At 37.7% G+C, this 20,654-nt stretch overlaps 1 protein-coding gene across 2 annotated transcripts in view; it reads right to left on the reverse strand.

Annotated features, from left to right (window-relative positions):
* The window catches only part of SNW1 (SNW domain containing 1), a 32,874-nt gene that overhangs the window by 4,954 nt on the left and 7,266 nt on the right, over positions 1 to 20,654 (reverse strand). For both annotated transcript variants that reach the window (XM_045901322.2, XM_045901321.2), the window contains exons 3-10: positions 19,122 to 19,283; positions 9,918 to 10,013; positions 9,710 to 9,816; positions 8,656 to 8,760; positions 7,119 to 7,188; positions 6,129 to 6,194; positions 4,310 to 4,426; positions 2,970 to 3,111 (exon numbers count right to left, since the gene is read on the reverse strand). In XM_045901322.2, coding sequence (XP_045757278.1) covers positions 2,970 to 3,111; positions 4,310 to 4,426; positions 6,129 to 6,194; positions 7,119 to 7,188; positions 8,656 to 8,760; positions 9,710 to 9,816; positions 9,918 to 10,013; positions 19,122 to 19,283 — 865 coding nt within the window. The remainder of the gene's footprint in view (positions 1 to 2,969; positions 3,112 to 4,309; positions 4,427 to 6,128; positions 6,195 to 7,118; positions 7,189 to 8,655; positions 8,761 to 9,709; positions 9,817 to 9,917; positions 10,014 to 19,121; positions 19,284 to 20,654) is intronic.

Below are 20,654 nucleotides of genomic sequence, written 5' to 3' on the forward strand. Positions count from 1 at the left end.
TCAGAATTGCAAGGTGAATTGACAGATGGATAGAAAGATCAGTAGATAGATGATAAAGCAAATTAAGCAATGTTAATTGTTAAAAAAAAGTTAATTGTAGAATCTAGGTGGTGGAGATATGGATGTTCATCGTATAATTCTTTCAACTTTTCTGTGTGTTTCAAAACAGTCATATTCAAATTTCAGCAGGGCGCCTGGGTGGCTCAGTCGTTGGGCGTCTGCCTTCGGCTCGGGTCATGATCCCAGGGTCCTGGGATCAGGTCCCCCATCAGGCTCCCTGCTGGGCGGGAAGCCTGCTTCTCCCTCTCCCTCTCCCCCTGCTTGTGTTCCCTCTTTCGCTGTGTCTCTCTCTGTCAAATAAATAAATAAAATCTTAAAAAAAAATTTTTTTTTTTCCAGGAAAAAGTTATGTGTAAATTTACCCTTATATTTTCAAAGATTGGCTGGATAAAGAACCTTCTGCTCGTGGTCCACAGGGGCTGGTTGTATCTTGCTCTCTACCTACTGTGTTTATGTCTATCTTCATTTTCTCTTCTCTCTCCAGTCTGAAGGGATACAGCTTTGGAGCCAGCCTGTCTGGATTCAAATCCTGTTCCTATGATAGATTAACCATGTGACCTCCTACAGGTCACTCAACCACTCTGAGCCTTAGTCTCCTCCTCTGTAAAATGGTGACAATCCTAGAACCACTGCAAGGGGTTGCTGGAGCCAGGATTATAAAGGCAATACATGTAAAGTGCTCAGAGTGGTGTCTTCTATAATAAGCAATCAATAAATGTTATTTCTTTTTAATATCTGACAACACATTTTTCAGAATTTTAGCTAATTCCTCAAGAACCATTCTGTGTTTTTTGTTTTTAATTTCTTACCAGTGTAGAGACTTAGATATAGGGAAATCTGACTTCTAATTACCTTTAGTGGCTAAGTGTATGTACAACAGGCAGGTTTTTTTTTTTTTTTTTTTTTAATTTTTTAATTTTTTTAAAGATTTTTATTTATTTATTTGATAGAGAGAGAGAGTACAAGTAGGCAGAGAGGCAGGCAGAGGGAAAGGGAGAAGCAGGCTCCCTACTGAGCAGGGAGCCCGATGCGGGACTTGATCCCAGGACTCTGGGATCATGACCTGAGCCGAAGGCAGCCGCTTAACCGACTGAGCCACCCAGGCGCCCCAACAGGCAGGTTTTTATATCTTGCCTCACTAAGTCATTCATGTATGATTCAAGGATGTGGATCACTACTTATAATTCTGGTTACTTCTCTATAGCTGAACTCTGGACTCCTATAACCAATTGCCTGCTTGACACCTCCATCTTAAACTTAACATGTCTGCAACTAAACTAATCTTTCCCTCCCAAACTTCTTCCCCTGCAGTCTTCCCACTATTAGTAAATGGCAACTCAATCTCTCCCAATTGCTCACGTCAAAAGCTGTGGAGTCATCCTTGACTCTTTTTCTTCCATACCACTACCTAATCCATAAGCAAATTTTGTCAGCTCTCTCTCCATGGTCTGTATCTGACCATGTTTTCCCTACCTCTCATCATCATCTCTCATCTGGTTACTGCAATAGCCCTCCAAATGGTTTCCCTACTCCTCCACATGCCCATTTCACAGCCTGCTCAATATGGCAGATCATGCTGCTCTACTCCAAGTCTTAACTGCTTCCCATGTTATCTGAAGTGAAAGCCATGTTGCTAAAATGGCTGAAAGACCACACATGATCTGGCCACTACTCTTCCTATTTACTCTAACTACTCCGACACCTCATCTACTATTCAGCTTTCTTACTCCAATCCAGCTATACTGGCTCCTGCTTTTCCTTTAACACAACAGGTATACTCCCAACTCAGGGCCTTTGCACTTGCTGTTCCTTCTATCTGGGATGCTCTTCAAAGCCCCAGATATCTACAAGGCTCACTTCCTTACTTCCTTCAAGTTTCTGTGCTAACGTTACCATCTCAGAATTGAGATCCATTCTGACCGCCCTCTCCTTCTGGCACTTCCTGTTTTATTTTTCTTCATAGCAATTATTACTGTACTATTATCCCTAATCATCTAGTAATGATAATTAACTTTTTTGGTCTGTTTACACTCACTAGAATGTTCACTACTATACACCCAACCTAACAGAAATCCTTGTGTCTAGAAAAGAACCTTGCATATAGTAGATGTTCAATATGAATTGAGTCAATGAATAATTGTACTAGTCTAGGATTTATTAACGAAACAAACTGCCCTCACAACTTTCTTGAATTAGAATTACTCTTCTCACTCTAAATGAATTAATAAACCAGTGTAAACACTAAATAAAGCCAGAGAGAAAATATTGGCAGATTTAATGATTATAGGTTTATTAGCCTACAAGTTAGAAAAAGTGGGTTATTTTACTATGTGGGAAAGCTGAATTATTCAGTTGGAGATTTCATTTTTCTAAGTTTCAAGAAAATTAAAATGAGAGAAAAATCAAGCCCATCACTTGAGTAATACATGATTTTTAAAAGTACATTACTCTGAACTTTAAAAATGTCCACTGTAGTCCCATACTGAAGGCCCTTCTTTAAATATATACTCTTAGGGTGCCTGGGTGGTTCAGTAATTAAGTGTCTGCCTTCGGCTCAGGTCATGATCCCAGTAACCTGGGATCCAGCCCCACTTGGGGGGGGGGGGGGGAGGGTCCCTGCTCAGCGGGGAGTCTGCTTCTCCCTCCCCTGGCTCTTGTGCTCTTACTCACTCTCTCTCTCTCCCTCTCAAATAAATAAAATCTTAAAAAAAAATATATATATATTATTTTCTACTGCTACAGCTCAGTAGCAGAAGTTACTCTTTCATTTCTATATTATTTGTGAAATATCTACATTTTCTTTATAGGTGTGTATTAGTTTTGTGTGCAGTAAAAACAACAGTGAGTCTCTAAAATGAGATATGTATTGTTCATATTGTAAATTCAACTGAGGAAAGAGAATGTCATACCTTTTTCCACGTGGGTTTTGATCCCAGCTCTTCTCTCCCTGGCTTTCTGGGCCATTTCTCTAAGTTTCTCTTCATGTTTCTCCTTTTCTTTTTGAGCCATCTTTCTCTCTACTTGAGCACGCATTTCTACAGCTTCACGAGCCTGTTAGTAAAGTTGAATGTTAAATAAGACATGGTTGGGGGAAAAGTTACAGCTATCATCCAATATCCTGACTGAAGTTTGGCTTGAAAGAGCAGGTATAAAGAATTCAGATTTGTTACTGCTGGTTAAAACAAAGATTCTTGTCCACTAAAAGAAAGCTCACCTGGAAGACACTGCAAACTTAGATTTTTCACTCTGGAAAATGTTTTAGTGGTTGAAACTTATTATAATGAGTCCTATAATCTTGCAAGTCACTGTTTCACTAATGCTTTCTCAGAAACAACCCAAAAAAGAAAAATTAAACAAGACTCTAATAAAGAAATTTTCAGTATCAATAACATAGCAGGAATTGGTTATGTGTTCAAAATCAAGCAAATCTATTTAAGATAAAGCCTTTAGCAAGAGATTTTTATAAGGGTGCTTGCTCTGATGCAGGAGATACATTTTTCTATGTTCTAAATGCATGCCATAATGTATGTGAACTTCTAGGTCACACACACTAATAATATTAATAGACAACCAATACTATGACTATCATTTCCTATAGCATTCATCAGAATGTTTATTTGCCTTTCTATGCTACCGACCATTTGGGAGACATCTGTATTTAAAACAGAAAAAAAAAAAATGAAATCTAAAAACAGCAGTCGATCATTTCTTTAAAAATGAGATTGGGGCGCCTGGGTGGCTCAGTTGGTTAAGCATCTGCCTTTGGCTCAGGTCATGATCCCAGGGTCCTGTGATCGAGTCCTGCATAGGGCTCCCTGCTCAGCGGGGAGTCTGCTTCTCCCTCTGCCTCTGCCCGTCTCTCTCTCTCTCTGTCAAATGAATACATAAAATCTTAAGGAAAAAAAAAATAACAATGAGATTAGCCTAGTGAACCATCGTTCTGGAATGTTATGAGGAAGCTGGATCGCCAGTGGTAGGGTGTGTGCACAAGTCTACACAGGCTGAGATCAGGTACAGAGCTGCAAACAGCACATGCTGTCTCTGGCACACGTGCCACAGATGTGAGCCTCGCTGGGTACTCAGTACTGTAGCTGAAACAGCAGTGTCTTCTGTAAATCAAACCATCAGGCTGAAGGGCTTAAAATTTACAGTGATGTGTCAATTAAACTGGAATGAACAAACAGTATCTTAGGTAACCAAAAATGGATTACAAATTAAGCATTAAACCCTTTCACTATAAGAGACCAACCTTCCGATCAGCAATATAGAGGGCTTCGGCCAGCTTGGCAAAGTTCTCATTGATGTGAACTGTCTGCAGGCCTCTTCCATCAGCAGCCAGACGTTTGTCTAATGGAATTGTATACCCCTGTGTGACAGCAGGCAGAAAACACCGGTCATAAAAGAGCAGCAATAGATTCTTTAAAATTAGATTTAAATATGTCCATTTTGACCACCACTGAGCTGAAGTTCTTCTTCTTACATCTTTCTTCACAATTATGCAACAGCAGCAGCTAACACCGACGACTTCGTGTGGAGGCCAATTCAAAGCACTTCCCATTTGCGGTCCCATTTAACCTTCACAGTAACTCTGGAAGGCTGGAAACAATGTGTTTCCATTTCACAGATGCTGCTGCTGAGGTAGGGAGCTTAGGTGAATGTCCCCAAGGGCACACAGTTAATAAATGGATGAGCTAAAATTTAAACTTGGGCAGTGTGATGTCAGAGCCCAAGCTCTGAGCAAATATTCTCATGTTAATAATTGTGAGTTATAATAAAAGGAAGTCACTATCAAATAGCTAAGCAGTTGTTCCTCAAGTAATAGAACAGTCATACAAAAGTGGAACAAATCACTAAAACCAGAGAATATATAGGTAGTTTAATGTGTGGTACTATTTTAATGACTTGTCAGATTCTTAGGATACTGTAAGTTTTAGTAAATGGAAAAAAGATAAGTTATTTGATAGACAACTGAGATTCTTCCTGTTCTGAAATTTTGCACCCTATTTTCACTAACTCAAGGAATATGCTTGAAGATCCAGGCCATTTCAGGCTTAGCTATATTTTTTCAGATTTATGACTACATTCCCAAATGTTGACCTCTTGTCTATAGTCTTTACTGCTAATACAGGGAAGTGTTACAGAATCAGCTCAAGATACCACATAGTTACATATACGTTAATCAAGCCAAAATGGACTACCCAATAATTTTTTTGTTATAGGATGAGTGCATAACTTTCTTTAGGAAATAATTTATATTTAATCTACAAATTAAAGTGGCCTTCTTCACTCATCAAAAATAGAATTATGAAACACAACTTGGGGGAAATGGGGCAATAGTGATTAGAAAATATATTTCAGGGGTGACTGGGTGACTCAGTTGGTTAAGTGTCCAACTCTTGGTTTCAGCTCAGGTCATGATCTCAGGGTCCTGGGATCGAGCCCTGTGTTGGGCTCTGCACTCAGGGCAGAGTCTGTCCATTTCCCTCTGTTCCTTCCCTGCTTGTGTGCTCTCTCTCTCTCAAATAAATAAAATGAAAAAGAAAAAGAAAAAGGAAGGAAAATATATTTCACATTATTTTGCAGATATTTCATGACTCCTGGAAGTGTTGGTGCTTAGAGATATGAAGGATTTAAATAGCTTATGCACACATTGTTATAAACAGAAAAAAATGTTAAAAATTAAAGCACTGAATATAGACAAACATTTATTCTGTTTTGTCATATTATCATTTAAACTGGTTTAAGAAATGATTTTAGATTATCAATTTCTAAATTTTCTAAAGAATACTATCATTCATGGATATGTTACTTTATTCTACCTATCCTTTCTCTATATGCTTCTGATAACTACAATTCACTAAAAGAATCTACACAGTATTCATGTGACTGGAATACTATGTTTCTATTACATTAAAGAAAAGAAAGTCACATAAGTTGGGTGTTCCTTTTTGAAAACACTCAGCTAAGTGAGATGCTGAGGATTTAATGAAAGTTTCTGAGGCTAAAGCTCCTTCCTGTTTCTCAGTAGGTTCTAATAGTAGGAGACTGATTTTATGAAACTTAATTACCTTTGCATTTTTCCAGTTTGAAATACAAGGAGGGATCTTCCACTCTTGTTGCTCCTTCACGGTCATCTGAGTGGACAAAAGAATGGAAGAAGAGACATTTTCCAATTTGTAGTCCAGCTAAAAACCTATGTACAATGTTCTCTTCAAAGACAGTTCAATAAACACGGACATGTGAATAGATTTAGTCAAAGGTCAAAATTCCATTTGTTTGGTAGCACTATATATTATGTTCCCATACCATGGATTCTAATAATAACTTTAATATAAAAAATGGAAAATATTCTACAAATTATTTTTGACAATTATAAATGCTGGTGAGTATTTTTCCATATTTAAAGTGATGTGAGAGGCACCTAGGTGGCTTAGTCAGTTGAGTGTTTAATAACTCTTGGTTTTGGCTCAGGTCATGATCTTAGGGTCGTAGGATCAAGCCCTGCATTGGGCTCTGCTCTCAGCGGAGGGTCTGCTTGGGATTCTCTTTTCCTCTCTCTCTGCCTCTGCCCCTCGTCCTACTCATGCATTCACTCTCTAAAATAAGTAAATAAATCTTTAAAAAAATAAAGAATTGGTCTATTAAAAAATAAAGTGACAAGACTTCTTTAAGATGAAAATTTGTTCTTTCAGTTAGATAATAAATCATACCTAAAAAATGCCACTCAGATTATCAGAGGCCTATTAATCCCTCACTTCCTCTATGATAATATCCTGCTTATCAAATAGCAGACCCTGTTCATTCCATTTAAAGCAGGGGTCAGGCTAATAACATGAAAACTAAAAGCTAACATTTTACATACATTCTCATAAGCACTCTGGAACTACACATTATAGTCCTGAGTGGGTCCTTATTTGATCTTAAAAATCATATTAAAAAAACAGTAAGCATGGCAAAATGTACCTGTATAGGCATCTAGACTTTGTTCTATGGGAGGTTACTTATAAAATTAATAATCATGAGTACAAAAAAAGATGTTAGATTACAGCAAAGATTACCTTTCGGCTAGGAGAATGCATGACAGGTGCAGGAGGGGAAGGTGGTCCTCGGGGAATTTTCTTATTAATCCTGAAGGATAAATCAAAGCACAACCAGAGAGTGTTAGACATTTTTCCATTTTGGTTAATATGTCTCAAGTTTCCCCTTCCCATTTATAAAGCTTCAAACATATACAAAAACAAATAGAGTTTATAATGAATGTTCATCTATCATGTATCAGTCACTCAGCGTCCACAACTGTTAAATCACAGCCAACCTTGTCATCATCACTACCCACCTCACCTCCACAATATCATTATCATTTCACAGGGTAATATACTTTTTTTTTTAAAGTAGGCTCCACAACCAACATCAGGCTTGAACTCATGACCCCAAGATCAAGACTCACATGCTCTACCAACTGAGCCAGCCAGGCACCCCTACTTTTTTCTTTTACTTTATTTATTTATTTTTAAAGAGAGGGAGTGGGAGAGGGACAGAGAGAACCTCAAGCAGGCTCCACACTCTGTGAAGCCTGACGTGGGGCTTGATCTCACAATCCTGAGATCATGAGCTAAGCTGAAATCAAAAGTCAGATGCTTAACCGAATGAGTACGCAGGTGCCCCTACTTTTATTTTTTTAGAGTGGGGGGAGGGGCAGAGGGAGAGAGAGAATCTTATGCAGGCTCCATGCCCAGTGTGGAGCCTGACATGGGGCTCAATCCCGGGACCCTGAGATCATGACCTAAGCCAAAATCAAGGGTTCGATGCTTTACGGACTCAGCCACTCAGGTGCCCCATTTTTTTTAAAAACAGCTTTATTGAGGTACAACTGACATGCAATTAACTATACATATTTAAGTGTACTGTTTAAGTCTGACACAAGTATACACCTGTGAAACCTATCATCACAATCAAGATAGTGAACATATCCATCACCTCCAATTTCTGCACGTCCTTGCCTATCCTTCTTGTTCCTCTCATCCCCTCTCCTCCCCTCCTTCACCACAGGCATTGATCTACCTACTGTAACTACAGATTAGTTTTCATTTTCTAGAGTTTTATATAATTGGAATAATACAGAATGTACTTGTTTTTGTCTGGTTTCTTTCACTCAACATAATAATTTTGAGATTCATCCATGTTATTTCATGTATTAAAAGTTTACTCTTTTTTATTAAATTAATTAAAACAATTATTTTTAATATCAATAGTATTCCATGTATAAATGTCCCACAATTTATCCTATCACTTACTAATGGACATTTGGGATATTTTGCTCCTCTCATATCTTTTTTAAGAACAGTGTTTTATTGGGGCACCTGGGTGGCTCAGATGGTTGAGCCTCTGCCTTTAGCTCAGGTAATGATCTCTAGGTCCTGGGATCGAACCCCATGACAGGCTCCCAGCTCAGCATGGAGTCTGCTTCTCCCTCTCCCTCTGCCTCTCCCCCTGCTTGTGCTCTGTCTCTCTCTCTCAAATGAATAAATAAAATCTTAAAAAAACAAAAAACACAAAACAAAACGGTGTTTTATTCTCATGAGGCTACCTACTTACTTGAACCTTGGAGGCTCCATTGGATCTTTCTGCATTTCCACCATCCGAATAACTCTCTGTTTAGCTCCAGAGTTGAAAGCCACTCCTTGTTGAGATGGTGTGTATCTGAAGAATGCAGATGAAACTAAAGGTATAACTAGTTCAAACTCAATAGGTATTTGTCTTCTGTTATAATTCTAAGCTAGACTATACTGTCAATTCCTTTCATAAAGTATTAATAGAAAGTAGCAAAAATATTTAGGCAGAGCAGATAGCAATGGAAATAAGAGAACTAAGAGTAATAATGAGTTGTAAGCAAAATGTAAACTAGAGTCATATCAGTTTGCAAATAATCCATCCCTGGCCATTTTCCACCATGGAAGGCACGGTGTTCAATTTCACAGATAAGAGGTCTAGAAAATGGTACCTATTTTGTAAGTTTGCATTTGCAGAAGAAACGCCCCATAATATTCTCAGGAGGCAGCTTAGAATTAGTAGTTCTTGACTAATCATAGGTTGTAAAACAGAGAAAAAATAATAGTAGCAGCTCTATAAGCTGATTTTTCCTATAATACCTACATGTGAATCATCTCTCTACATAAGGATTTAGTTGAATGAAATCCTTCAAAATGTATAAGTATTATAAAGATGCCTATTATTATATAAATGGTATTAGTAAACTACTAATATTCTGTTATTATACTATTATTACATGTTATATAACTACTATTATATAGTAATTATGACATAATATTATATAAATATATGTTATATAAAGCCTATTATATACAAATGGGAAACTAAGTAATATTTGCAGTTTGGATCATATGCTGTAATTATTAATTTCTAAAAACAAAAAATATATTTTGAAAATAGCCTAATAGCTAAATATCTTCTAAGTAGATATCTTTAAAAAATTCTGCTTTCAATAGTCTGCACAGAGTCAACAGGCTTCAGGTCACTATTCAAAAAATTACATTTTCAACTGTGACTAAGTAGGATAGTGAAAGAATACCAGGACCCCCAATCCCAATCAAGTCCGACGTGAAACCAAGACTTTCAGGCAAGATCATACCGAATATATTGAGCAGGAGCCAGTTTATCAGCAGCTCGAACTGGCATGGCTGCAGCAACCTTCTGTGATACAGATTTTTCTAAGGCTACTCTTGTCTTTTCTGTTATCTGAAATAAGAAATACCATATTGAGTGGTTTGAAAGTTAATAAATGATGTAGAAAGTCATCTAAAATACTTATATATATATCTCTCTCAATATCCTATTACCTCTTTAATGGCTTCTTCATCAGGTCTTTGCAGGTCTGGGTCATCTGCATTCATGACTTCCTTGGGAACCAGGTCAGTATACTTGCTATAAATGACCTAAAATGTTCAAACACAAGCAGGCTCAAGAAAAGCAGAGAATGAAAAGAAGCAACCTCATTAAATAATTTCAGAAGTCAGCACACTTATAAATTTAGGACACAGATTTTGTCTTTTAGATTTTAAAACCAAGGAAGCTTAAAATATATACACAAATTACTGCCCTGGCTATATAAGTTAATAATTTTCCTTTGACCTCGTGCATTTAAATTATTTGAGATCTTCTAATCAAGTCAGTATCCAAATAAATTGCGCCAACAAAATCTTATGCATCAGTGATCCGTATTTTTGAGGCTAAGACTTGAAATTAATGATGATATAAATTGTCTATAGCACCATTATCTTGGATTACAAGCTCATCAGAATTTAAGTCAGGTTACCAAATAATTTTCAAATTCACTGGGCCTGGAAAATTTCATTGACCTCACTCTACTTATAATGTTTGTCTTTTCTGGCATCAACTCTATTCACAGACTAAGAAAATGAACACGTGCCATGGTCAAAAAACTGAGAACACTTTCTTCTGTGGGGAAAAAGAAAAAAAAGGAAAACCAAAACATATTCTATATACACAACTTATTTTATACTCATTATCCAAATTTAGGACGGCTATAATTTCTACTGGGCTCACCATGTTTCTATGAAGCTGACACTGATGTGGTAGGCCCCCAACAGATAGAGTATTACTTACTTTTGTGTCCATCTATACTTTTTGAATACTTTCATAAAAACTTACATGGCATACTTTACAGAAAAAAAAGAGGTACTGGAAATTTTTTTTTTTTTTAAAGATTTTATCTATTTGACAGAGAGAGCACAAGCAGAAGGAGAGAGAGGGAGAAGCAGGCTCCCTGCTGAGCAAGGAGCCCGATGTGGGACTTGATCCCAGGACCCTGGGATCATAACCCGGGCCGAAGGCAGCCACTTAACTGACTGAGCCACCCAGGTGTCCCAGAGGTACTGGAAATTTAACAAATAAACAGCATTCTAGATTTTGCTGCTTGAGTCAGGAATTTTTGATACACATATAAAGAACAACTAGTGAATATGAAAGAAAACCAAATTCCCAGGTACTTAAGACCTTTAAGAATTACTACTATAAACCAAAGTCTTATATCAATAATTGCATTCTACCATGACATTCCTTAAAAATAGCTTAAAGGAGGGGTGCCTGGGTGGCTCAGACAATTAAGCATCTGACTTTTTTAAAAAAATATTTTATTTATTTATTTGACAGAGAGATATATATCGAGAGAGGGAACACAAGCAGGGGGAGTGGGAGAGGGAGAAGCAAGCTGAGCAGGGAGCCTGATGCAGGGCTCGATCCCAGGACTCTGGGATCATGACCTGAGCTGAAGGCAGACGATTAACGACTGAGCCACCCAGGCACCTCAAGCATCCGACTCTTGATTTCGGTTCATTTCATGATCTCAGAGTGGTGAGATCAATCCCCACGTGGGGCTCCATGCTCAGTGTGGAGTCTGCTTGCCTCCCCCTCTGCTTCCACTCTCAATTTCTCTCATAAATAAATAAGTAAGTAAGTAAATAAATAAATAATTAAATAAAAAAAATCTTTACCAAAAAATGGCTTAAAGGAAATGCAGGCTATTCTTAATTTCTTATTCCAAACAACAGAGCAAAAAATAACTCCTGGCTGGGCGCCTGGGTGGCAACTGCCTTCGGCTCAGATCATGATCCCAGAGTCCTGGGATTGAGTCCCCCATCAGGCTCCCTGCTCAGCAGGGAGTCTGCTTCTCCCTCTGACCCTACCCCCTCTTGTGCTCCCTCTCTCACTCAAATAAATAAAATGAAATCTTAAAAAAAAATACTTCCTGGCCTATACAACCTGACCTGGCTTTGCCTACAGCTTTAATCTCCCCCTGTACCTCTCACTTCCTCATTCATTATGCTTCAATCACATTAGCTCTTCCTGTTTTTTGAACACAACATGCTTTCCCCCCGGAATTCTGGGCCTTAAAGTTAAAAGTGTTGTTCCTAGTTCTTCATGTGAATTCTCAAGCTCTGAGTCTCAGTTCAAAGGTCATGAATGCATTGATGAGGCCTGTCTTGACTACCATGCTAAAGCAACCCTTGCCCACCCAATCACTGTGTCACAGCACTCTTTGAGTACTGTCTTCAAAGCATTGCTCACAGTATGAAATTATTTCCCATTTTACTTGTTTATCTGTATCTCTATTAAAGTAATAATAATAGCTAAAATTTATTAAGCACTTATTCTGTGCCACTATTCTTTTGCTTTATATATATTAACTACCTGAACTTTTCTATCAACCCTGAGGTATGTACAATAATTATACCTATGTTACTGATGAGGAATCTCTTATTCATTAAAGTTATCTCCAGGGCCTGTAACAATGCCTGGTCCACAGGAGGCATTCAAGTCAATATTTTCTGTACAAATGAATGAATATATGAATTTTAGAGATGCTCAATTCTATGCTAAAGGTGATGATATTGTAGGCCCTACAGAAGGTTCTCTATAATCTGTGGATTTCCCAGAAAAAAATATCTCATGGCTACAGAGAAATCTCTAGCTTGTTTTTCTCAGGAATGAGACAAAGGATCAGGAAAGAAAGTGCAGACAGTTTACCACAAAACATGACCACTGATATGTGAGCTGCTAGGGTCACCATCCTCTCAGTGTCCATTTGGAAGGGACCTAAAACTCAACTCTGGGGACAAGAGTGAGGCTCAGTACATTAAGATCACACAGCTAGTAACTGACCTCAAAAGCCTTATTTCTTTTCAAGATTGAAAAATCTGTACCACATGAGTTTAAAATTACATAACAATACTCTAGAAAATAATATCTAGACTATGAAGAGTTAATTACTTTTACACAGCAATCATTACAGGAAGGGATTCTAAGTAAATGGCTCCCTGGTAGTCATATATGCTCGACATAAAGTCTCAATACTAATTTAGCATGCAAGAGCCATTTGCTGCTTCTTATTTGGGTATTCCAAAGTTAATAACCCTTTAAGTGAACATCAATAAGATTCCAGCATCTCACAAAGCTGAGTGAAGGACGTCTGAAGAGCAAGATTCCTCCATGGTAATTAACCATAAAACCCCAAATTTTTATTGCTTGAGACCAAATGTGCTGAAGAAACTCAGTATATCCCAGGAGCCAAAGGGGCTAGGGAGGGTTATCTGAAAAAATACAATATACTCTAGAAGGTATGAGGAGCACAAATGAGCTGTGTGAACGATACAAAGCAATAACTCATCTGTGAAACTTTATTTTTATTACTGAAAACTGGCAAAGGACTGGACTGACCTGACAGGATAAATGTGTGTCAACATATTCACCAATTTGGGGGGTAAAAAGGAAACACCATCTTTAGATTTAGCTTGTTTGTGAAATCATATGAACAAGGCAAAATACAATTTATCTTGGGGTCAGTTTAAAGCTGCTGGGAGTTATTTTTTGGGGGGGAGGAAGGGGCTGAAGGCATTCTTTATCATGTATGTAACATTTCCCATAGAACTATTTCAGAAGGAAAAATGTAAACATCAAGGCTTTTTATTTCAAGATTTATCACTCAAGTCACAATTGGGGGGAAAAAAGGATTTAGTTCCATCAAAATTTAATTCAAGAAATGTTTTTCCCTACCAATTTTGTATTACTATAAGTCTTGTGTATACAGTATTTATTTTACATGTAGAGAGATCTATGGCCTTAGACTTGTCCTAGAATATTATCCCTTGCAATCTTGCCTTTTTTCTTAATCTCTTATACCCATGGCTAGCATTTACCATTCTTGACCTTTCACTATTAATATTTCAGTGAGAACTCTCAGGTTTCTGAAGAAAACCAGATCCCTCTGCCAAAGACCTGAATATCAGCCTCCTGAATGATAATAAATTTTTAAAGCCCCATTTTAAAGCCACATTTAGTAGCCAATCCCTACTTCTAAAACAGGAAAATCAGTGGTTTTATAACAGGGCATTGCTGCCTCCTCCAAGGCACTACAGGCATTTAATAGGTAGTGGCAGTCATGCTAAACATTATACACTGTTCAAGACAGTCCCAAACAATCAAGAAGTGTCCCCTCCTCCAACATGCATTTGCCAACATGTACTCAGTTAATGTTGAATTATTAAATGCATTCAAAAACTTCATGCATTAACCCATCCACTTTTTAAAAAATTAAAATACTTATTTATTAAATTTGTGTAAGAAGCTCAAATGTATATTCCAGGGCATAAAGTCCAGCAAGGAAATACATCCACCAGGAACAATGTTAGAACAGTCCAAGTAGCCACTCTATTCACTATCTTTCTTCTCAATTCATTCAGTGCCCTGCTCATTCTGTTAAAAAATCTTCATTGTGTGTGGGTGTGTGTTTAAAGACTTTATATTTTTAGAGCAGTTTTAGGTTCACAGCAAAATTAAGAGTAAGGTACAGAGATTTCCTATATACGTCCTATCCCTACACATGCATAGCTTCCCCCATTAGGATTAGGGTTAGAATCAGGGTTGAACCTCTGAGTGGTACCTCTATAAACTACTAGTTTTGGATTCAACTGTAGTGGCTGCATTATAGACAAACATGTAAAGCTTTCAGTGTACAAAGGAATATTACTTTAAAGATCTTTTCGGCCAGAATACGGAAATCTAAAAATAAACAGTTCTAACATTTCTACTGTACTTTCAAAACAAAATAATTACCAACATGTTAGAGAATGAAAAAAACTTTCAGACATGCTCTGGGCATCAGAGAAAATTTGTGGTTTCCAATCTTGAAATTTAATGCAAAATGGGCTAAAACGGTATGTCATTCAAAATTATCAACCTGCCAATACCAAACAACTGTCCTAAAGTTTTGCTTTTTCCTAACCAATGAGAGGAGAGGCAGTACATACCAATAAAGAATAGTGATTATTCCAAAGAAGAAGAGCTGTATCAAAAGAAAGGCAGTTAAAGCCCAGTGAAGGCCTCCACGGCACAGGGGACATTTACAGTATATGTCCTGCTGTATAGGGACCTATTTTTCCTTTTGCAGGGATCAACTATGCTTCCCTACTGGCTCAGAAGTGGTTTTCTGTTATTCAATGAAAACTGCTATCGCTTCTCCAATAATAACTGATGAATGTCTGTGTACCAAAATCTCAAGCACTAAGTTAGGTGCCAAAGAGGAATCCTAAAGATATAATCTCTGTCCTCATAGAGCTTACAGTCAAATGATATAGATAGTGGTGAAAGGTTAAGTACAGCAAAAGGTGATGACTGCTATGATAAACATAGGGAGGAGGAAGAAAGGAAACCACATTTAGCCAAAGAAGCTTAGGAGGAGTACCCTGAAACAGTGAAGAGCGAGCTGCGATTTGAAAGCAACAGAAATGAGTCGAAGAATAGGGGGAGGGCTTTCCCATGCACAGGAGGGCATGCCCAGGAAGTTCCCATGGTAAGACAGAACGTGCCGTATTAGGGAAGCTGCCAGTAGTTCCTCACAGCAGATCTTTACAGAAAATGCCTGAAAGCTTTTTCTTCTTTTTTTAAAAGATTTAAAAAAATGTTTAAGTCTCTCTACACCCAGTGTAGGGGCTCGAACTCACAACCCCAAGATCAACAGTTGTGTATGTTCCATCGACTGAGCCAGCTGGGCGCCATGAAAGTTTTTTCTTCTTTAACAACCACGCACAATGGTGATTATTTTGTACTGAAAATAAACAGAATGGCTAAAACTGGACTTTTTACTTTTGGACTTCAGCATTGTGGTCATCAGAGTTGAGGCTAGGCTAGAAAGGTAAGGAAGGGGTCAAGTGTGCCATAAAGAGCTTGGCTGGTTACCTTAAAGGCCATGGAAAGATTTTAAGCATGCACACTTGTGTGTGTGTGTGTGTCTGTGTGTGTGTGTGGAGAGAGAGAGAGAAAGCTAAACAAATAAACAAGGATGAATCTGTTTTTCTAGGCAGGCAAAACAAATGCCAAGGAGATGGGTTCAGACTCTGCTGTGGTAAATAAAGCAAGAAATGATAAGGGCCTGAATTAAGTAGCAGAGAAGGGCATATACTTGAGAAGTGTTAAGAAGATAAATCATGGTGACTAAACAGATGGAGGGCCTAAGGGAAACACAAAGGAATGGAATGAGTGTTCAGCAAAGTCTTTTTAGAGAACACATAGCTTTATGTGTCACATCTGACATCTGAATATCCTTTGACCCAGTAAGTCCACTAAGGATTTATTTTACACAAATATTCATGTGTAAAAAGGTATTTGTACATGGATCTTGAATACAGTACTGCCTGAAAAGTAAAAAATTAGAAACCACCAATGCTTTTTTTTTTTTAAGAAACAACCAATGCTTAAAAATAAAAATTCAGGCCTAAGCACACTATGGAATTATATATAGATCTTTTAAAGATAAAGCAGACTAGGGCGCTTGGGTGGCTCAGTCGGTTAAGCCTCTGACTCTTGGTTTTGGCTCAGGTCATGATCTCAGGGTCATGAGATTGAGCCCCGTGTTGGGCTCCATGCTAAGTGCAGAGTGTGCTTGAGATTCTCTCTCTCCCTCTGCCCCTCCCCCTCCCCGTGCACATACTCTCTCCCTAAAATAAATAAATCTTAAAAAAAAAAAAATAAAGCAGACCTATATATACTAATAAAAATCTTCAAAACATTAAGTAAAAAAAGCAAGTCTATGAAAGTTATGAATATTAAAATCTCATTCATGTAAAAAAAGATATTTGTGTGTTTGTATATAAAGTGGGAATATGTATACATCAATATCTAAATCCATAAAAAAGATCTGGAAGGATGTATATCATTATACTAACAGTACCTACCTCTAGGAAGTGAAGTGAGAGAAGTAGGCAGAACTGTATATACATACTTACGTACTGTTGATATCTTCTATAGTAAGAACTTATTATTAGAGTATTTTTAAAAAAATCATTAAAATAATGGGAAAAAAGAACTCTCAGGCTTTAAGCATAGTCAATCAGAAGTTATCACTCAAGTCGCTGAGTTAGAGAATAGAGAAGGTAGATTAAGTGGAATATTATCCACTTAGGTTTGGGTTTGATGAGCAGTGCTTTGGGAAAATCTAATAGCTTTGCCCTTGCAGACACTAAGATAGAAGGACCTAGAGCCCAGGAGAGAAAACTGGGCTGGAGACACAGATCCAACGGTCACCAAAGTAAGTGGCAATTTTAGCCAAGGGAATAAATTAGATTAGTCAAAGAGATGGTGTTGTGAGAAACAAAGTCTAGAGACTTTTGCCAGAGTTTATCTCAGCAGACTGGCTGAGGTGAGGCTCTATTACAGTGAAATGAAGAATGAAAGAAAGTGAAGAAGTAGAGAGAACAGATAACAAGCAAAAATCTTGAAGGCAAGTGAAGAAAACTAGGTGGAAATTTGGTGGTAGCTAGAGAGTCCTGAGGATAGTCAGGGGAGAATTTTCTTACAAAAGATGAGATGAGAAAAGCAAGCATATTTAAAAGCTCACAGGAAGGAGCCAGTAAAGGAGGGGAGGTGAAAGTCATGGTTAACAAGAAGAATAAAGAAAAAGTGAGGCTGTAAAGGAGAGGGTAAGAAATGAGATCCAGGATACACTACAGCACATCTGGCAAGATTAGGTTTAGATACAAGAGCTTTCTTATAGAGACAAAAGGAAAGGTCAAGACAGAAAGCCACATAGGATAAAGAAAGCAGACAGTTTTCTTCCACTAGTCTTTATATGCAAACAGATGTCACCTAGTCACCTGTTAAGCTGAGAGGAGATGGAGAGGAGGAGGAGTTAGAGGTTGGAGGAACACCAAAGGAGCCCAGTTGAAACCCAAGACACAGATTTGCATGACAGTGTAACTGTTTTCCCTAAGAACTCCGGGACCTTGATGCAGGAGCAGAGGATGGGTTGTCATTGGTGCTATTTTAGAGGGTAAAATGAAAATGTTTCCAGGACAGCGAGACAAAGGACAGGTACTGAAGGTTCTCAAGTATTTTTCCCAACATCTTCAATTCTAAAGATATCTTTACCTTTATGTGGAGCACTTATTTACAAGGGAAAAAACTAGGTCTTCTTAAAAACAGTTCCCTGGCTCTGAGTATAGCTGCTCTGTGATGAGATTATTTTAAGTAAATTTTATTTTTGGTCTTTGGATTACTTTGTAAGCAGGGCCATCATAAATCTGGATAGCAAGTGCCAGTCTTATACTTAAGGGAGAAGAAAGTTTGTGTAATTCAAATGAACTGTTAAAGTAATTAAATATCTATGTAAGTACTTTGTAAGTTCATGAGAAAGAATCAGAAGACTATACAAAAAAAAATCTAATTTTTTTTTGTGTGGGGTGCTAGAATTGTAGATTTTGAACAATTTTCTAGCATTTAAAAACTGTTAGTACTATGGGGCGCCTGGGTGGCTCAGTTGTTAAGCGTCTGCCTTTAGCTCAGGTCATGATCCCAGGGTCCTGGGATCGAGCCCTTCATCGGGCTCCCTGCTCCTCAGGAAGCCTGCTTCTCCCTCTCACACTCCCCTTGTTTGTGTTCCCTCTCTCGCTGTGTCTCTGTCAAGTACATAAATAAAAAATCTTAAAAAAAAAAAACTGTTAGTACTATAAAAGAGCTTAAAATAATTAGAACTTAACAATTTCAAATTGTTTTTAAAATGTTAAACAAATAGATGAAAACCCCAAGTATATATAAGTTTTCATCAATTTGGGAGACTTCAAAGGAAAAAGTCATTACTACTATGAAATCATAATATATTGTTCATATTGTTATGAAGTCCTATCTTCAGTTAGCCTAAGTATATTTCATTGCTACTTTTTTTTTTAATTCTGAGAGAGCGCGAGAGCTCACGAGCAAGGGGAGGGGCAGAGGGAGAGAGAGAGAGAGCATCCTCAAGCAGACTCCCCACTGAGCGTGGAGTCCAAAACGGGGCTTGATCCCAGATCCCTGAGATCATGACCTGAGCCGAAATCAAGAGTTGGAGGCTTAACCGACTAAGCCACCCAGGTGCCCCTCATCGCTACTTTTAATAAAACTAAATGGCCAGATATGTACCATTTACACACAATAAAAAACAAAAACAAACAAACAAAAAAACCTCTTCAAAAGATATTTATCATTGAGAGGATTACCTTGTCTTTTGACTGTCCTTGCCGAGCAATTGCATCATATTTAATTTTTCCTTCAGCATCCACCTGAATGGCCAGTGCATTTGACATTTTTTTCTTTCGCCCCATATCAAGTGGATACTGGGCCACATGGATCTCTGGAAAAGCACCTCCATCTCCAAAATCCTATGTATTAAAAAGAAAAATAAGAATATTTAATTGTAATTTCAGATTCAAGATTCATTCATTCAACAATTATCAGATGTTGTTATACTAGATGCTAGAGATATAGCAATAAAGAAAACAGAGGTCCCTGATCTTGTACAGTGTACATCCTAGTGGGCACAGATATAAAAAGCCTAATCTTTGGCTTGTGATAAATGCCTTGAAAATATAATGGGACTGCAAACAGAGGCTACTTTCAATAGGGCAGGGACGGCCTTTGTGAAGAAGTAACATGAGCTAAAAGCCTGAATAATGAGAAATCAGGCATAGGAAGATGTGAGGGAAGCATTTTCTAGGCAGAGCAAATAGTGTGAAGGCCCTGCTGCAAGAATGAACTTGGAATGTTCTAGGAAACAAGTGGAAAACAGGCCCCGATGTGGGGCTGGAGCCTGCTGAGGACAGAGGAGCAGACACACAGGTGATAAGCTTGCATGGGTAGACAAACACCAGATCATGAAAGGGCTTCTAAACCATGGCAACAAATCTAGATTTTTATATGTTTATATATATTAAGAAATTAAGGACAGTGTTTAGGACAAGGAAAAGACTTTTAGTTTTAGCATATATAATTTTCTTAGTGAGTAACCATTCAAGCTATAATAGTGCAGAAATGTAAAGAATTTTTTCTTGGAACCAGACTTTCATAACGTATTTATTCATGTTCCACAAGAAGCAAATAAACAGACTACGAAGGCTCAAGAAATGAGTTCACCATTTTTCTAATGGTGACTGTATACAATTATTTAGAAGAGAGAACTATGACTTCTAAAGTAGAACAAGCTAAGTAAAGCCTGTTGATGAAGTTTAGTATTACAAAAAAAAGGTAGCTCATCAAATACACAAAGGAATATTAAATATAATTTTTAAATAATTTTGTTAAATTTAGTAATATTTGCTTAGGACCTTATTATAATGTACAAAATATAATCCACACTCATTTAATTCTTGTATTTCTTCAACATCTCATATTTTCATATGGAAAAAATTCAAGTTTAGAAAAGTTAAGTGATTTTTTTTTTTTTTAAGATTTTATTTATTTATTTGACAGAGACAGACAGCTAGAGAGGGAACACAAGCAGCGGGAATGGGAGAGGGAGAGAAAAGCAGGCTCCCCGCTGAGCAGGGAGCCCGATGTGGAACTCGATCCCAGGACCCTGGGATCATGACCTGAACTGAAGGCAGACGCTTAACGACTGAGCCATCCAGGCGCCCAAGTTAAGGGATTTTCCCAAGATGTCATAGCTAGCACATGCAGGATTTGAACTCAGATCTTCTGACTCCAAAAAACTTTGTATTTTCTACTGAACTAAAATTCCCTTCTTTTAGCTCAAA

The sequence above is a fragment of the Mirounga angustirostris genome, unplaced genomic scaffold (assembly GCF_029215605.1).
Source record: "Mirounga angustirostris isolate CCGP_5_RB_7025 unplaced genomic scaffold, mMirAng1.0.hap1 SCAF_9, whole genome shotgun sequence".
Taxonomy (NCBI): Eukaryota; Metazoa; Chordata; class Mammalia; order Carnivora; family Phocidae; genus Mirounga; species Mirounga angustirostris.